At 40.5% G+C, this 20,476-nt stretch overlaps 1 protein-coding gene across 1 annotated transcript in view; it reads left to right on the top strand.

The window, feature by feature from the left end:
• The window catches only part of Apln (apelin), a 36,208-nt gene that overhangs the window by 7,496 nt on the left and 8,236 nt on the right, over nucleotides 1-20,476 (top strand). The window contains exon 2 of the mRNA XM_033760509.1: nucleotides 20,040-20,212. Coding sequence (XP_033616400.1) covers nucleotides 20,040-20,212 — 173 coding nt within the window. The remainder of the gene's footprint in view (nucleotides 1-20,039; nucleotides 20,213-20,476) is intronic.

The raw sequence follows: 20,476 nt of genomic DNA, 5'->3' as shown, positions 1-20,476 counted from the left end.
CTCCAGCATGCAGCAGGTGGCCCTTTTGCAATCTTCCAAACTTGACTTTTCAGGCAGCCATTACAAGTGCACCTTGTAAATCAAATATTTATATCTATAGATAGATAGATAAGTAGATAGATGATAGATACATAGATAGATACATAGATAGATAGATATTCTGTTCCTCTAGTGAACAGTGAACCCTTACTGATATAAAGGGAAAGGTCCAGGAAAGCCAGTGGTTTAGTTCTATTCCATACCTAAAGACTTGAGAACCAGGGAAGCTAATAATATGAGTCCTAGTCCAAGGGACCAGGAACCAGGATTGCCAGTGTCTGAGGGCAAGTGAAGAAGGATGCCCCAGCTTAGACAGATAGAGCAAATTTGCCTTTCTTGCACCTTTTTATTTTATTCATGCTTTTCACATATTGGATGATGGCTATGCTTGCTGATGAGAGAGAATCATCTTTATTCATTTTACGGCATCAAATGCTAATCTCTTCTAAAAAGGCCTTCACAGAACACTCCAAAATAGTGTTTTAAGAGCTATCTAGGTATTCTTTAGCCCAGTCAAATTGAAACGTAACATTAATCCTCAAAGATTTTAAATCCATGATCTCAGTTTCCGCTATAACAAGTTAGCAAAAAGAATGAATTAAACCCAAAGTAGAAGAAAGGAAATCAAGGAACTAGAAAAGAAACAAATATAAAAATAAATGGAACAGAAAGCTGGTTCTCAGAGAAGATCAATAAAACAGATAAATCTCTAGCCGGACTAATCAGGACAAGAAGAAAGAAGACACAAATCACCAATATGAAGAATGAAAGGGCTGATTACAGATTCTATAGATGTTAAATAGGCACTAAGGGAATGTTCAGAACAACTTCTGCCAGTTAATTTGGAAATTCAGATGAAATGGGAATATTTCTTGAAGGACATAAAATATGTACATTTCACTCAGAAAGAATAGGTACTAATTTATTAAAATTTGAATTTGGCATTTAAAATGTTTTTACAAAGATAACCTCAGAGCCAGATAGCTTCACTGGTAAATCCTACGAAATACGTAAAGATTTAATGCCAATTCTACACAAACCCTTTCAGAAAGTTGAAGTGACTATTTCTTTTTTCATTCATTACTCTGATAACAAAAGCAGAAAAAGATGAGACAAATGCAGATCAAAGCCCTTCATAAATATTTGAAGATTTTAGCCAATAAAATCTAACAATATACAAAAAGGAGAATGTATCTAGCAAGGCAAATTTGGCTTAACATTTGAAAATCAGGCAAAGTAATTAGCCATATTAATAAACACAAAATTAAAAAGCCACGATTATTATCTCTGTAGGAGCAAAAAAAGCATTTGACAAAACTCTAAATCCATTTCCAAGAAAAACTCTCAACAAGCTAGGAATACAAGAAAACTTTCTGAACATGAAGGAAAGTATTATGAAAACATAGTTGACACAGCAACTGCTGAATCCTTTCCTCTAAAATGAGGGGCTAGATGAGAATGTCTGCCCTTATTCAGCTTTACTGGAAGTTCTAGCCAGTGCAATCCGACAAGAAAATGAAATAAAAGTCATGTAGATAAGAAAGGAAGAAATAAGAAAAGAAAAAGGTAAAATTGTTTTATTTTCAAATAACATGACCACCAAAGTAGAAAATACAACAGAATCTGGGTAAAGGGAGGGCAGGGGTAAGGGGAAAAAATGAGAACCAAGACCTGTCATGTAAAGGTACAAGATCCCAATGATGAATGTAACTGTACTGTATAGCTAAAATCTACCAATAAACTCAATGAGAAAAAAAAGAAAATACAACACAATCTATAAGAAATCTACTAGGTAAGTAACTTTAGCAAGATTTCAGGACACAAGATCAATATATGAAGGTCAATTTTATTTCTATATTCAAGCAACAAACAATGGAAACTGAAATTTTAAAAAATATTTATAATTTACCCAGGGGAAAAATATAGTGTTTTCAACAAATGGTGCTAGGACAAATACGTATCCACATCCAAAATAATGAAGTTGGTTTCTTTTTTTTTTTTTTTTTTTTTTTTTTTTATTTTTGGTACCGGAGATTGAACTCAGGTCCTTGCGCTTACAAGGCAGGCCACCAAACCGCTCAGCTAAATCCCCAGCCCCTGTTTTCTTTCTTTGCATCATACATAAAAATGAACTCAAATGAGATCATAGATTTAAGTGTAAGATGTAAAACATTAAAACTCTTGGAAATATAGTTATAAATCTGTGTGTTCTTGGATTAGGCAATTATTTTTTAGATATGACACCAAAACTATAAACAACCAAGCAAGATATAAATAAATTCAACATTATCAAAATTGAGATTTTTTGTGCATCAAAAAAGTGAAAGGATGCTGGGAGTGGTAGCACACATCTGTAATCTCAACAGTCTGGAGGCTGAAGCAGGAGGATCATCATGAGTGCCAGACCAACCTGTACTATGGAGGGAGTTTAAGGCCAGCCTGGGCTGCATAGAAAGACTGTCATTAAAAAATTGTGAGGCTAGGTGTGTTGGTGAATGTCTGTAATCCCAGCACTCAGGAGGGTGAGGCAGGAGGATCATTGTGAATTTGAGTCAGACTGAACTACATAGTAAGATCTTGTTTCAAAAACAAATTGTCTTCTCTGCATTCCCTCCCCTGCAGGCTGTGTTCCGCCATCTTTAGCGCCAGAGGGTCTTCTTGGCCGTGCCCTCCCTTGCTGGTGCCGCTGCCGTCATCTTCAGCGCTAGAAAGGTAGCCACCCAGGCACCCCTGAATCCCCCCAACCTTCCCCATTGCGCTTTTAGACCTACTGATTGTACCAGTCTTCGGACCTACTCTGTAGAGGCAGAGGTGGTCATAAAGAGTATTTTCTGGCACTTTCAACTTTGAACATCTTTAAAGAAGTGGTGGGGGAAACTTACGGTAGAACTGAGTGGAGTTCAGCCCTTTAGAAGGTCGGGGAACCCAGTCTGGGTCTTGCAGCCCGAGCTCAGTCTGTGTTGTGGGGTTCTGCCACCAGCTAGTTGAGATCAGGGGACTCGGCTCTGCAAATGGCAGCACATATTGTATATTATGACAGCAGTGATATAATCTGAAAGAGGCCCTTCAAATTCACTTTTGTTTCTTTCTTTTTTTCATCCCACTCTGCAAATTCTTTTTTTTTCTTTTTCTATTTTCTTTCTCTAACTCAGTCTCTTACTCCACTATAGTGTCCCTCATCTCCCTTTTTGTTTCTGCTCTTGTCCTAACTCAGATTTCTTCTTTTATTATTTTTTTCTCTTTTCTTTATGTTCTTTTCTTATGTTATTCTACCTCACTCAAGGGTTATTATACTTCTATTTTGTTCTTTGTGAATTCAACAATTTACTGACAATTGTCTGGTCATTCTACATCTTTTGGCTGCATATGAAACCTTCTCTAATTCTTTTACTTATCTACTCCTCTTGTCTTAACTTTGTTTTAAGCCCCCATTGTAAATGGTAAATATCCTTATTGAAAAGTTTATTCATTGTAAGCATATTTTGGATTGCTTCTTGATTTTAATTTAATTCACATGGTTTGAAGGTAATATATTGATGACTACCATAAGTGGTCAATTTGCAAATTGTGCTGCTTCATTATATTGTGGTGCTGATTGTGTCAATTAGGATAAAGGATTGTAATTGATTCAATGAGCTGTTTTCTTTGGTATTATGGAAATGAGAATGTCTATAAGTCATTACAGAACCATGGGCTGGAGCCCAACTATATCAGGAAGATTTAAGTAATAACCTAAAGGTTAAACTAAGGACAACCCAACAACAGTAGTAAAAATGAGAAAATGCTTAAGGAAAATACAGGGACTGACTTCCAGTTCACCAATGGCAAACAGTGGGGCAGATGAGGATGAAAAGCCTGATAGTGAATCATCAAGACACCCTGAACTCAAAGCATAGGAAGTAACAAAACAGATCAATCAGGCTCTAGAGAAATATAAAACAGAAGTAATTTCCCAGATAATCATAGAGATGACGAGCAAAATGAAAGTTATAATTCGTGACTCTAGAACAGAAACTGAGAGGAAAATAGATGAGAGCTCAGGACCATGATAGAAGCCATGAATGCCCAGCATAAGAAAGAATTGGAAACAATAAATGCCCAATACAAGAAAGAAATGGAATCCATAGGACAGATTCAAACAGATATCCAGGAGATTAAAAACTCCATTGAGAGTGTTCACAAAAGAATAAAAGAATCCAAAGATAGAATCTCAGATATAGAAGATAAAATTGCAGTCAGTGACCGTGCAAAGAGAGGTCTCTTAAAAACAGTAGGGGATCATGAGAAATTGATACAACAACTCTTAGATGATACAAAGAAGAATAACATAAGATTAATAGGAATTCAAGAAGTCGTAGGAGAAAATGCAAATGACTTAAAAAAGCTGTTCACAGAATTAATTATAGACAACTTTCCAAACAGAGGGGAAGAATTTGACATACAGATAAGTGAGGCATATAGGACTCCAACTAGCGGTGATAAAAAAAAAAATCTACACCTAGACATATAATAATCAAGATCCCAGAAACCCAACTGAAGAACAAAATACTACAAGCAGTAAGAGACAAGAAACAAATTACATGCAAAGGAAAGCCCATCAGAATCACAGCAGATTTTGCTCCTTAGGTTAAGGAGAGCCTGGAATGAGACATTTCAAGTACTAAAAGAAAACAACCTCCAACATAGACTGATGTATCCCACAAAACTTTCTTTTAAAATGGATGGGGAAATAAGATATTTCCATGATAAAGAACACCTGAGAAACTTTATGAACACCAAACCAGCACTACAACAAATTCTAAACAATATCCTAGAAAAAGACAATGAAGGTAGCAACACAATGAGACTCAACAGAGCAAATCAAATAGGCAAGCCAAGAAACTAAAAGAAGGCAAAACAAAACAAAACAAAACATGATAATAATAAGTTAGTACATATCAATTATAACCATCAATATTAATGGCCTCAATTCACCAATCAAGAGAAATAGACCAGCAGAGTGGATTAAGAAGCAAAATCCAATAATATGTTGTATACAAGACACATCTAGTGCAAAAAGAAGCCCATAGACTGAAAGTGAAAGGACAGAAAACTTCATGTAACAGGAGCTCCCACCCAAAAAAAGCAGTGGTAGCAATCTTATTCACAGACAAAGTAATTTTCAAACCTAAACTGATTGAAAGAGACAAAGAAGTTCACTATATCCTTGTGAAGGGAACAATTCAAGAGGAAGAGATAACAAATAATTTATTTTTAATTTATTGAGTATGTCAGAAAGTACATATGCTTCTTTTTCCTCTTTCCTTCTTTTTTTCTTTTTTCTTTTTCTTCCTCTGATGCTGGGGATTAAACTCGGCACATTGTTCTGGTAGGCAGGTGCAGCATTACCAAGCTAAATCTCAGACTTTACATTTTATATTTTTAAAATTTATCAATACATTAATCCTTGTCGCTATATGTTGGTCTACCAAATTGATGAGTGATTTTGGTTCTCATTTTCTTTGCTTTTTTCTTTGAGAATTTATGAAATCTGTATATATGAGTAGTATGAAAAGTATTAAGGTCCATCTGTCATTTTCCTCTTTCATCTCTGCTTTCTACAAACTTCCTTTTCTGTCACTACAGCTTGTTTGGTTGGAAATTTGTTAAGACAAATGTTGTTATGTTATCAATATATCTTTGTACCTATTTTCTACTGATGATGAATATTAATTTTTAAGTAAATTTTATTATAACTATACTTAATCATTAATATCATTTAGTATCTGGTACATATTACAAATTCTCCAACTCCCTCAAAGATGATATTTTTTTTCTCAAATTATACAAATCACCAACGTTCCACACATCACTGCACTGTTTTATTATACCTAAGTATACATTGTATTGTAGAAAATATGCATTGTGTATATGTGTGGGGGGTATGTTTTTACTTATATGTGTGCACTATTAAATGAGAAACATGGGCATGAATGTGGTCGGATTGTGCACATTTGGCATATTAATATTGATAGTTTCTCTGGCAACCTTATGATTTCTTTAAATTACATGCTTGACTTAATTCATAGTCATTCGTTTGGGAAGAATATTGCATATGTATTGGTGCTAAATTCTATCATTATGCTTGTAAAGTATAATTAAAATAAGTATGGGATATAATAAAATAGAAACAGAAAAATTTGATCTTAAAAATGTGAATTTTTTTTAGTTGCTTTTGGATTTCAAATATAAGTGTATTTTTTTCTGTGGGAAGTTTTGTTAGAAAATGTAAGTGGTACAGTCAATAAGCATATGATATTTATCAATTAACAAAACCTAGGAGCTTATAAATCATAAAATTTTGAGGACAATTTCTCAACTACAATATGTAACTTTGTTTTATTTATAATTACATTATTTCAAAAATATAAGAAAATGAGAAAGAACATAATGTTTGAAGATCATATCAAACTAATAATGTATTTCGATTAGTCTGTTACATAAATTTTTGTTTATTTTATATCCTTTTTTGCTCTCATATATATGTATATTTGAAATTTTTATTCAGTATCTTCATTTTTTGTTATCATGTATGTTTGCAATCTTTAATAAAAAAAACAAATTGTGAAAAGGCGACTCACACAATAGAGAAAAATATTTTCAAAGTATATATCTGATAAGGGTCTAGTACCTAAACTATGCAGAGAGCTCTTATTAATCAATAATTTAAAAATCAATTAAAAATTAGTCCCAGGACCTGTACAGGTATTATTCCAAAAGCAGATAGACAAATGGCTAACGAGCACACGAAACATCATTAGTCATTAGAGAAATGTAAATCTAGACTACAATAGCACCTCACACCTACTAGGATGATAAAAATAAAAACAAAAGCAGAAATAATAAGTACTTGGGCCGGATATGGAAAGATTGGAACCCTCATACATCACTGTGGGAACGTAAAATGGTAAAGTTACTCTGGGAAATGGTTTAGTGGCTTCCCAGAACTTTAAACATAGAGTCATCCATATTATCTAGGTAAATACTTGTAGATATATGGTGGAGAGAACTGAAGACATATATTCATGCACATATCTGTACAAAAGTGTTTATAGCAGCATTATTTATAATAGACAAAAATTGAAACAAGCCAAATGTCCATCAACTGATGAATGGATAAATGAAATGTGGTATGTCCAACCAATGCGATGTTAGCCAGCAATAGAAGGCAATGAATCATGATATGTGCTGTAATGTGGATGAACCTTAAAGACATTGTACTAATAAAGGAAGCCAAACAGAGAGGATCACACATGATGTGACTCTATTCATATGAAATGTTCATAAGAGGCAAATCTATACAGACTGAATAGGTAAGTGGTTGTGAGAAACTGGAGAAAGAGGGGACTGGGGAGTGAACAGTAATGGACTTTTGGGATGATGAAGATATTTTGATATTAGATTATGGTGATGGTGAAAAACTGTAAATATAATAAAATCCATTGAATTATTATACACTTTCATAGTTTCTATGGTACATGACTTATACCTCAATAAAATTATTAAAACAATTCATTTATAAGAAAACTAACCAATACTAGAATGCCAAATATTTGAGCATAGCCTACGACAAAAATTTTGGGTAGCAAACTACATATAAACTCATACAAAGATGCCTAACCTCATTTGCCATTAGGAGAATAAGAAAACCATAGTATGACCCCACCACAAAACTATTGGAATGGCTAAAATTAAAACCACTGACCATACCAAATGTTGGTGAGGATATGGAGGAACTGGAATTCTCATTAAGTCCTGGCGGTAATGTAAAATGGTATGATCATTTTGAAAACTAGTTTCATAGTTTCTTAAAAAGTTAAATACAGGGCTGGGGATTTAGCTCAGTGGTTCCGGTGGCCTGCCTTGCAAGCGCAAGGACCCGAGTTCAATCCCCAGTACAAAAAAAGAAAAAAGTTAAATACATGCTCATTGTATTCTTTGTCGACACAGAGGCTTGTACATGGATGTTCATGTTTTATTGGTAATTACCTCAAACTAGGAAAAATCTCACAGACGTGGGTGAGTGGATAAACAAAATATGGTCAAATACACAGTAATTAAAAAGTAATGACCTACTGGTACACAGAACACTGTTAATATATACAGCAGTATAAACGAATTTCAAAGTAATCTGCAGTGTGAAAGAAATCAGCAAAAACAAAGAGTAAACATGTCTTTACTTCACTTATAAAAATTCTAGAAAACACAAACTATACATCAACTGAGACATCAGTGGTTACCAGGGGATAAGGGAGAGGAGAGGGGCTGGAGAGTGGGATTACAGAGGAGCAGAAGGAAACTTTAGGGAGTGACAGAAACTTGATGATGGCAGTGATTCCATGGGGTTATGTATAAATCAAAACTTAGAAAATTATACACTTTTTGTATACTGAGTACAAATTGTGCTTCTTATTGTCTGTCAACTATACCTCCATGCATAAATAAAAAGGAGGGAACCTTTAAATAGATCAATTGCAAGATCTTTTCTAATTCTGATTCTGTGGCACCTGGTAGAGGAAATTATTCAGAAGCCTTCTATTGAAAGAATGCCTTGCCCTGGGATGCCCAAACCATTGAGAGAAGACTGAGGATTTTGCAGCGCTTCTGTCTACCGTCACTGGGCTGTGAGCCAAAGCCTCAAAGGCCAGTGGGATCGAGTGGGGACACACACACCATCAAGCTAGTGGGAAGACATCCAGGTGGGAGGAAACCAGGGAAATGATAGTACTGCTCCTTTCCAATTTCTTTAAGTGTATGATTCAGAGGATCGGCTCGCCATGGACATTCCAAAGCGGTGAAGCATTTCAGGGCCATGAATGCATAGACATCCCAGGGGAGAAAACAATGGAAGACAACATGGAAACATGAAATGCCTTTTTAGATCCCTTGACCCAGTGCAAGGAGCTAAGAGGATATGGAGGAAGAGGTGGAAGTGTCCCTTCCCTGCAGGAAAGGAGATTATGACTGGATGGGGTCTGGGGAAATCAAATGTAATAAACTAAAGACCTGGAATGTTGAGCTTCCAGGGATGCCTTTTAGATGGACGTGCTAGAAGAGTGAGAGGAGGGCGGAGGAAGGAGCTGATGCTCTTCCAGCCCATTAATAGTGAAAGGCCAGAAGGCGAGGGAGTGGAAGAATGCAAAGCCAAGAGGCATGCTTTGAAGTCATTTGTCAGCTGGGTAGCACTTTAAGCCAGTGCCACCATGGCTGATGGATCACCTCATGGGAAGCACCACAGAGACAGAGATGGAGCCAGCCCAGGAGGCTATCACCCTATCCTCAGCCTGCACAGGGGTCAGATATTTTTAAAGGAAGACAATGAAAACCTTAAATACCAGTGGTGACTCCGTCACTATTTACACGTGAGGAGAAAGGCATTCACTTCTCAATCCCAGGAGGTGATAAGCTAAGAGTTGAAGCATCCAGCCTGAGATTGGGGAATTGAGTGTTCTCGTAATGATAGTCTACGTAGCAGAGCCCCACGCATTATTCTTCTACAGGGGAATATCCCTTCCCATCTCCACTGCCATCCCTCCTGCTGCCCCTAAGCCCTGTGCAGTCCACTTGCCACTCCCCACAAGACTGGCTACATCAGCCGTATCACAATGATCCCTTATATTAGTACAACATATCATGGTTTACAAAGTCCCTTCCCCTCCCTTATCTCATTTTGATTTTTACTGAACCTTGTGAGATGGGCATTGTTTTCTCATGTTTAGGAAAATGACTTGAGGGACTAGAACACAGATGTTCAGACTCATTCATTGATTCATTTATTCAGATAACGATTAAACCCTTACTATGTGTCAGACACTGGCTAGACACTTGCAAGATCTTTTCTAACTCTGATTCTGTGGTACCTGTTAGAGGAAATTACCCAGAAGCCTTCTACTGAAAGAATGCCTTGCCCTGGGATGCCCAAATCATTGAGAGAAGACTGAAGATTTTGCAGAGCTTCTGTCTACTGTCACTGGGCTGTGAGCCAAAGCCTTAAAGGCCAGTGGAACCGAGTGCGGATACTGAAGACAATCATAAATCCCTTGTGGAACTCAGTTTAGGTGGTGTGCGTGTGTGTGTGTGTGTGTGTGTGTAAGACATCCATTCAGCACAAGCCAGACTGCAAACTATGAGAGATGCTATTACAGGGAATTCTCATCCAGTCTGAGGGTGAGGGAAAGTGTCTCGTGAGGAGGGGTAATTTGATCTTAGCGATGGACTGATGGGTGACTTGCATTAGCCAGGCAAAGACTGGGCAGAGCAGGGAGTCCTCCAGTACAATGGAAGATTTGTTTAGAAGATATTGTGACAGGAAGAACATGGCATTTCAGACAGAGGGAGAGAGGCAAGAGAGAAGGCTAGAAAGGTGGGTGGGATCTAGATCATCCAGGGCTCCACAGACCATAGCTGGGAGTTTGGTCTTGATCGTAAGCACCATGGGGAACTGCATAGAGTGTTTGGGCCAAGTGGGCCTGGGATGGACATTCTGGTTGCTAGGGAGGATAATGCGTAAGGCCTTGGATGAGGATGGGGCAGAATAAACATAGAGAAGTGTGGATCTGAGAGATATTTGGAGGTAAAATTGATAAAGAATTCGCACTTTTTTGGTTCCAGCCTGCCAGAGGTACGAATGGAGGCAGTGGGTTAGACGATGTTGAATGGTGGTCCTCAAAGGATGTGTCAATACCCTATACCCTGAACCCTATAAGTGTGACACATATATTTGAAAATAATCTTTGTCGATGTGACTACATTAAGAGAGGATCGTTCCAGGCTGGGTGTGGTGGCACACACCTGTAATCCCAGCACTCGGGAGGCTGAGGCAGGAAGATCGCTGTGAGTTCGAGACCAGCCTGGGCTACATAGTGAGTTCCAGGTCAGTCTCAACTACATAATGAGACTCTGTCTCAAAAAAACCAGAGAGAGAGATGAGTGTCCTTATAAATGTGATGGAAATGGCTGGGGTAAAACTTGGTGGAAGAGCACTTGCCTAGCCTGTGTGAGGGCCTGGATTCCATTCATAGCACCACAAAAAAGAAAGAAAAGAAAGAGGTAGAAGGAGATCACCCAGACATAAGAGGAGGAGGAAGACATATGAAAATGGAAGCAGAGATTGGAATGATGCAGCCCTAAGCCCTGGAACCACCAGAAGTGATCAGATTATCCCTTTATTTTAATTAACCAATAATTGTGTATTTACAGGGTGTAATATGATGCTTTGATCTCTGTGTAGAAAGTGCCAATCAAGCTAAATAACCCATCCATTACTTCTTCAACTTATCATAAATTTCTTATCCTAGAGCTTTTGAATTTCTGGCTTCCAGAAGTGAGAGTTTCTCTTGTTCTAAGTCACAAAGTTTGTTGTAATTTGTTATGGCAGTGCTGCGAAACTCATACCTGGGGTGTTGCTCTAAAAAGACTGTTTCTCTTTATCTTCCAAAGTATTATCCTTTTAAGTGTAATAAAATATTTTACTCTCTCTTTATGTGTATGGGGAATGTCCAAAAGATAAAAAAGGAACCTCAAAAGATCTCAGTCACAGGGTTAACAACCATGTGGAGACTGATACAGATTTCTGATCAGCTTAAGAGTATAAAGTGGAATTTGGGGTGGAGAAATGTTGAATTCATTGTCTCTCTGACTTGGATGTACCTTTTCTGATTTTGGCCTCGGTATCTCAGAGTTATAAGTCCATAACCCAACTGGTCGTAGACTCAACACCCTGTCCCCAAGTCTTTGCCTTGGCTCAGCACACAAAGCTTCCAGATTCAAGATCATATAATACCCTACGAGTCCTGATAAAACTAGCCAGCAAAGCAGGAGGAAGAAAGGCTTGACATCCCAATGGACCTTGGAGATAAACCTGCTCATTTGGGAGTGGTCATCCTAGCTCACGGGGGCCTTGTTGGCTGAGGAAAGAATTCAAAAGCCTCCCTGGGGTATCAGAGTATTAATAGACCCTAGGGAAGAGGAAGGATGGAGGCTCCTGGGAGACGTCATAGAGGATGTGCAGAGGAAACGAAACTGGGAATAACAAACAAGGAAGAATGGGGACCTGTGTGGCTCTGGGAGGCGATGCAGGGGAAAGGGGGGCATTTCTGTGGATGCGGAGCTTGGGCAGGAGCAGAGGAGTGGTGCTTCAGCCTCTTGGATGATCCTTCTTAGGACTTATTCAGCTAGTGGACAGTTTAGCCATTTGAAGAAGACACCCTGGCAAAATTGAACAGATCTCAACAGCAAAGTTATTTCCTCCAAATGGTCACTGGAACTTTTTTTTTTTTGAACTTTCGATTCACAAAATAAGTTCCGGGCCAGGTTCCACATAATCGACATCATTCTTTGGTTGAAATTGTACCAGGATGTGGCTCAGTGGTATAGCATGTGCCTAGCATGTGTGAGGCCTTGGGTTTGATCTCCAGCAGCACAAATAAAATAAAATAAAATAAAATAAAATAAAATAAAATAAAATAAAATAGTATCATACTCCATAAGAAAGTTAACTCATGAATACTGCCTAAGCATCCTCTGTAGAAAGTTAACATGAATACTGCCTAAGCATCCTCTGTAATACAGCAAGCATTGTCCTGTCTGCTCTGGTAGATAGAGTTTGAAAGCTCAACTGTGGTCAATAGATTCAGAAAGATGAATATCTAGTAATAAGATAGTGGAAAACATGTTTTCTGCTTGTGCTTAACCAATCAAGGCTCATTTGTCATGGAGCCAGTTAGTGAGGCTTCAACTAGCAGCTGACCTCTTACACTTTTTTTTCCCTCTAAGTTCCTGCTAAGTAGCTCGAAAGACAGGGGAAGCTTTGAGGCTCTTCTTAAATATTTTTACCAATGTCACTGCAACTGACCTTCTTTGCTCATTAATTTATCCACGTCTTAGGGAATGAAGTAGATGAGCAACACTGGGGAGACTCATTATAAGATGCTGCAGAAAGGCAGGGCTGTGCAATGAGCACCCCATGCCTAAGCACAGCCATTGTGAGCACCTGTATAGCCAGCTGAGGGACTGCTCAGCCAGTGGGTTCAGATCCATACTGGGAAGGTTGAAAGGGAAAAGAAAAAGATGGGAATTAATTAGACCTATATCCCAGTTCTGCCCGAGTCTGCCACCAGCTTTCTGGATAGCTTGGGGAAGGCACTTTTCCTTTCTGAGCTTTAGCTTCTCCACCTGCATAATGAAGGGGTTGGGGCTCTTTCTGGTATGACATTTCCCCGATTGCTGGCCGGGCTCATTCTCCACATGTCCTCTCCCTGCTCCATTATTTGCACTACTCCAGTAAAAAAAGCCACTAGACCATTGGGGGGGAGGGTCATGTCTTTGAGTATTTCTGTTACTGTTGGTGTTGATCCATCTAAAAATTTGTTGGATAAGTTGTGATGATTTTGCCTAAACAAGGTCACTGCCTATATATCATAAACCTAGAAAGATTATTACAATGACTGAACAAATCCTTCTTTCACTCAGTGAGTACTCATGAATATTTGCATTGGCCAGCAGCACTGCAGGTGAGAATACAAACACGAATAAGACATAGTTTTATCACCTCATATTTTCATGAGAGGACATAATAATTATACACTGCTCGCCTCACTGTGAGAACCAAGCATTCTGTTATTTTATGGATATTGATTTATTTAATCCTTCCAGTAACCCAGGGAGTTAGGTGCTCTTTTGTTTTTTCTTCACATGAGGTACCTAAATCCCAGAAAAGGGTAATAATTTGCCCAAAGTTACCCATTTAGTAAGTGACAAAGCTGCCTTATTATGCGCTTACCTACTATGCTTTACTGCTTCCTGACTCAAGGCCAAGTGAGATGTTAAAGGTGAAAATAAAGTTATGTGGAGGCCCAATAAGTGAACAATTGCTTCATGATGTCCAGTGAAGGGCAAGAGTAGACTTTGACATTAGACAGACCTGGAAAAATCACTTAACCTCTGTTAGCCTCAGTTGACTCATCTGTAAAGTGGAGGTGATAAAGAATGGACCCTACCTCATTAGGTGTGAGACCTGAATGAGCTAATCCAGATAAAGGATTCAGAGCAGTGCGGAACACATACATGTGACATACATTTTTAGCTATCATCATCTGTGGGGGCAGGGAGAGAGGAAGGGGCTGTAAGAGTATTGCACTCTGAGGCTTCAGTGGCTGGACATGTAGATTGAAATTTGGGTTGTAAATTGCCAGAGATTCCTTTTCTTAGTTGACTGTGAAGCAAGGTGAGCTCCGTGTAAAGAAGCCAAGTCAGTCATGGAATGGTCTCCCTGCTTGAAAAGGTGGAATTTAACATGGCTTTGGGGTAGGACATCACCTCCCAAAGGTCCTCTTAGAATGAATATAGTACATGGGAGGTACAATCTCAAACCACTATCACCTTTAAGTCCCTGGATCAAGCACACTCATCAGATTAGCCCCAACCGAGATTAGAGCTTTTGGAGAATAAGATACTAGACAGTTTCGACAGCTACTAAGAAGACAGATGTGGATGGAGCCCTTCCTTTCTGATTAGTTCCAAGAAGCCAGTGGACAGACCCAAAGGTAGGGAAAAGGGCAGGTCAGGCCAAGGAGAAAATGACATTGAATAAGCAACTATTGTGGACAGGAACTGAGCTAAGTACTTTTCATGCATTATTTAATTTAATCACCCAGCCACAATTTCTTAGTCTGTTCCTGCTACTATAATAAAATATCTGAGATTTTGTAATTTATAAATAGTAAAAAATGTATTTCTCACTATTCGGGGAGCTGCTGCAAGATCAACGGGCTGGTAGGTTGTGGTCTGGTGAGAACTTTCTAGCCTTCTTCTTACAAAGTGATACCTTGAGTGTTGCTTCCTCTAGAGAGAATGAATACTGTGTCCTCACATAGAAGAAAGGACAGAAGGACAAAAAGGACACTTCATTGCCCCCTCCAGCTCTTCTAATAAGAGCACTATTAATCTGTTTGTTAGTACCCTTCCGAATGGCACCTTGTCTTAATACCAACACCTTGAGGTTTACTTGCAACATGATTTTTTTATTAATTAATTTTATTGGTACATTTAAGGTATACAATATATAATGACACTCGTCACTGGAAATTTGCACCTTCGCATAATCCAGCTTGGTACTCATTTTTTCCCCATCCCCCTGCCATCCCTTCAACCTCTCTGCCCCTCCCTAGCTACAAAGACTGTTTCCATTTTTTCTTTTTCTCATGTCAATTCCATTCCTCTCTTTCTTTTCCCCTACTCCTCCTATCTCCCCTTGCACCTTTTCTTCCTATTTCACATTACCTATTATAGCTTTTAGTCTTTATTTACACTTTCAGTTTCTCACACTGGAGAAACTATTTGGTATTTACACACGTGTGTCCTATGTATTTCACTTAAGAGTATCGCCTCAATGTGCATCTATTTAGCTATAAATGTCTCTAGCTTCTCGTTCTTTATGTCTGAGTAGTACTCCATTTTATAAAAAAAAAAAACCCACATGTTCTTTATTCAGCCTCCTGTTGATGGGCAATTCGCACTGCTTCCAAGTTTTAGCTATGACAAATTATGCTGCTATGAACATGAGTGTGCATATGGTATGATTCTTTCAACACTTTGGGGAAGACACCCAGCAGAGGAATAGCTGGGTCAAATGGGACCTCCAATCCTAGTTCTGTGAGGTACCTCCATATTGATTTCCACAGTGGTTGCACCAGTCTGCACTCCCACCAGCAGTGAAGCAGGATTCATTTCTCCCCACAACCCTGCCAGCATTTGTGATTGGTTGATTTCTTGATAGCAGCCATACTTTCTGGGGTGAGGTGGAATCGCAGTGTTGTTTTCATCTGCATCTCTCAAATGGCCCGTGATGTTGAACATTTTTCCATATGTTTATTTGCTGCTTTTACTTTTACTTCTATGTCTGAGAAATGTCTGTTCATGTCAGATGCCCATTTTTGTATTGGGTCTTTCAATTTGGGAGGTCTTGTTTTTTAAAGTTCTTTATATATTCTAGATAGTAGACCTTTGTCTGAGGAAGAGCCAAATTTTTGAGGGACATACACATTCAAACCGTAACACATAATTAGGTAGTGAATTTATAATGTTCATTATTATGCTAACATATGAAGAAACTAAGCGAAGTAACTTGAGCAAGTGAATGGGATTGAGAGACAAGATTTGAAATCATCTATGAAATCTGCATTATTTTTAATATACCACATTGCTCACATAAATCCACAGCATGGAGAGCAGTAAGTCAACTGAGCAGCAGTAGATGGTGGTGATAGCATAAGGCACTACATGGAACTGAAGAGCTTGAGCACAATACTGATGAGGAGGACAAGTGATAAACTTTCATGTAGCTTTGCTATCTTATCTCTGTCCCCAGCGATATTCTGAGTCTTACCCCCACCCCCAGGATTGTCCCTTACCATGACTGCAAACTGAGTCTTGCCCCCGACACAGGCCTGAGCCCATGCTCAACAGTGACTCCACTGCGGCTTGCTGCCTCAGGCTGTGAATGGTTTTGTGGACCTCTTCCCCACCTCCAGTGATACACTTTAATGCATCTATTGTGCAGATATTCATTTGCCAGTATCATCTTCCTGAACAAAAGATAGCAGAGAGTTCTGCTAGCAGTTATTTACTTGACAAGCAGCTATGGAGTACCAACTCTGTGCCAGGCACTGCGCTGAGTGACTCGAAAAGCTGACAGGCAGAGACGGGTAGAAAAACTGGTGGTTTCAATGTGACACTGAGATTTATGGGAGCCTGTGAGGGGTTCAGAGTGAGCAATCAGAATAACATTCCTGGCCTCATGGGCCTTGATTGACTCCAGAATGCATTCGAACAGTGGCGGTTGATCCTCTTGGCAGAACAGCAGGCCCACAGAGTGTGGTGTGCAGGTACAGCTATAGCTGTCATCGATAGGTCAAAGTCACTGTGGGCAAGAGTAGCCTGAGAACGAAGAAAGATGAGATGTTGGGTCTCTAACTAGAAAAACAGATGTAATTTGGTTAAGTGGAAAGAAGGGTTAGATTTTTAAATGATTCTCCTGAGTGTCCAGCTCTTTAAACGTTGCCTTAAATGAATACCTTCAATTTGGTGCTGCTTTGCTTTAATTTGTGTTGGTTTGCTTTTGTGCCCCCCCCAACTTACTATATGCATTTTGTACACTAGGCAAGGTGAGAAAAAAAGGACTGTAGTAAAAAGAAGAATGAAATAAATACTTTAACTCAGAGCCATTCAATAGAACTTTCTGCAGCCACATGCAGCTGCTGAGTAACTGAAACCTGGCCAGTTTGCCCAAGGATGTGAATTTTTAACTTTCTTTAAAACATGGTCAGTAGCTACTGTATTGGAAAGCAGTGCCCTTAACCACATAGCAATGACCATTACACATCCTAGTAGAGGTGCAATTGAACACAGAGACCTATATTAATTTAGTTACCAGGGATGCTTACTTGGCTATGCACAGGCTTACTCAGTCAAGGATTGGGCCACCAAGTTTCCTAAAAATGACTCTGCAAGGTCTTCTGGTACATTACCTCATTCCATCCCATAACAACCCTGAGGAGAGTAGGGCAGAGATTAGCATCCCCATGAAGCCCAACAAATTTAGGTGACAGCAACAAAGCCCTACAGCAGGTAAGAGCTGAGCCTAGAGGTCATGCGTTTCTCCTCCTGGCTGCAACTCTTTCCAGGGGAACAGCAAAGGAAGGATGATCTCATGTATCCGTATCCGGGGCTTACAGCCTGGGTCTCTCAGATGAAGAGATACTTGCTTCATATTCCTTTTGCACACTTGACGTGGCTAATGGGATCATAGATCATTAACAAGAATCCTGTCTTATTCCCTTCCCACTCCCTTGATTCAAGCGATAGGAATGTATTTGAAAAGTTCAGTTTTATATTCCAAATTACATGTTGAAGTGGGGTATTGTGCTGCATGCCTATAATCCCAGCACTTGGAAAGCTGAGGCAGGAGGATCACCACGAATTCAAGGCAGCATGGGCTACATAGTGAGTTCACAGCCAGCCTGAAGTACAAAGCCAGACCTTGACTCACCCAGCCACCAATTACATATTTAGCACGGATCATGTCCTTGGTACTGTTGTAGGTCTGGAAAAACAGCCATGAATAAAGCAAAGATTCGTCTCCTGTAGAGGAGACAATTCTGGGGGAGGGAGGCTGTTAATAAATAATGCACATACTGGAACTTTGTTACATGTCAAAAATATTTCATAACAATATACCATGGTTTCTCAAATCTTGTATGGCACACATAAACACTATCCAATGTATCTTTCTGGACTTGTACTTCAAGCAAACTGCCTGACTTTCTGGAAGGTGGAAACACCTTTTCATTCAGCCTTTTAATATGTGTTGAGTGCCACCTATGTGCAGAGTAGGATATTGGGAACTTTGGAGAGATCAAGAAGAATGAGAAGACAGCGTCCTGTCTTAGGGGAATTCCAGTCCAGTACAAGAGGCAGTCCCTTTCCTTGGGAGTGTCCAGAATGTCAGGACTAAGAATCTATTCTGAAAAGGCAAACGACTTCAGAACCCACTTATAAAGGGGAATCCCAAGTACATATGGAATGAATCCAGCCTAAACTGTGGGGAGCTGGGTAAACTCTCACCGTCTTATGCTGATGAGGAACTAGATGGGGACAACTCCCCAGAACAAGAAAGGGGACATTGTAAGAGCTATCACATGCCCTAAGAGCGAGGAGGAACTGAGGGGCAGCCCCTCCTGGATACTGTTTTTTTGGGAAGGTTCCTAGATCCTAGGAGAATTGAGAGACTGCTGCAAGAATGAAGAAATCATGCCTAGGGGCATTCCAGGTAGAGCGGGCCTCCTGGCAGATGGCAAGGGAAAGCAGGGTTTGTGCCTTCGACACAAACCTAGGCAAATACTCCTCATCCCAATCCAGTCAAGGATACAGAGGAGAGGAGGACCACTGTGTTGGGACTTCTCGACCAAATCCTTCGGGATGCAGTCACAAGGCAGAAGGACCACGGTCAGGGTCCGAGATGGATGGGTTGAATGGGGGCAGCCCAGGCGGGGTCCTGAGATCTTGGGTTTCTAGACAGCTGTTAAAGGAACGAGGTGAGAAAGAGTTAAGTGTGCCCCTCCACTACCCAAATGCTTCCTGTGTTTGAAAGCCTTAGGGTCTCCACAAACTCTCTGGCCCCCGGCCAGGCGGGCATTGTACCAGGAGCAGTTGTGGATTGTCTGTTGTCCGAAGGGCTTCGAAGCCTTTGTTGTGGGGCCACCACGGGGTTCCCTCTAGAGTCCTGGCTGGGGCGGCACGTTGCGTGCCGGGATAGGGATTGGCCCAGGGCCTCGTGCATGCCAAGACCCTACCACAGACTCACACCCCAAGCCCCCATTCCCATGCAGCACCTGGGAAATGCTTGGAATGTTGCAGCCCATGTGCTTGACATCCTCGTGTTCCTAGGTTAATCTAACGTGGCTTTGATTGTTTTCTTATTTTACAAAACCATATTTGTTTTTTATTTAGGATTGTGCTTCTATGACTCTTTTTGTCTGTTTCCTTTTTTTTTCATACTGGGGATTGAACTCAGGACCTTGTGCTTGCAAGGCAGGCGGCGGCACCACTGAGCTAAATCCCCGGTCTTGTTTGTTTCCTTTGTGTGTGTGTGTGTGGTACTGGTGATTGAACTCAAGGCCTTCACATTGAGCTACAGCCCTTTTATTTTATATTATTATTATTTTATTTTGAGACAGAGCTCACTAAGTGGCCCAGGCTGGGCTCAGGTTTATGATCCTACTGCCGCAGCCTCCCAGAGTTCTAGGATTGCAGGCCTATGCCACCATGTCCAGCTATGTTTAAAAGAATTAACCTTGGGCTGGGGATTTAGCTCAGCGGTTAGGTGGACTGCCTTGTAAACGCAAGGACCCGAGTTCAATCCCTCGTAGCCCTCCCGCTCACCCGTGCCTCCCCTGGCTCCCCAGTTGCAGCCGGCGCGCTCTGTTGCCTCCGCCCCACTTGAGCTCTCCCCGCCTCCCCGGGAGCTGGGCGCAAGCCCTGCAGGAGCAGCCACGCGCCTGCGGCAGATTGACAGGGCGCCGAGGGCCAAGGGGCAGCCGGCCACTGGGACCGCTTCTTCCAAGAAAGGTTGTGGGAGGTTCCGCGGGGCCTCTGCCATCCCTAGCCAGGCGCCTTGCCTCTCCTGACTGCCCACTACAGTCCGAGGCGCTCAGGGCCACAGGCTCGCACCGGGTGCCCCACTCTCTGCATCCCACGTGGTGGGGGGATGAAGCATGCCCTGCTCCTCTGGCGGATCAATGGAGGGAGCTGAGCTGCGCTGCGTGGGCTGAGCTCTCCCTCACATGGAAGGTCTGTGGCTCCTGGAAGCTAGGGGCCACCGGCCAGGGGATGATGTGCCAAT

This window comes from Fukomys damarensis, unplaced genomic scaffold (genome assembly GCF_012274545.1).
Source record: "Fukomys damarensis isolate Sample0158 unplaced genomic scaffold, DMR_v1.0_HiC HiC_scaffold_39, whole genome shotgun sequence".
NCBI lineage: Eukaryota > Metazoa > Chordata > Mammalia > Rodentia > Bathyergidae > Fukomys > Fukomys damarensis.
This window is presented reverse-complemented; position numbering and strand designations above follow the sequence as displayed.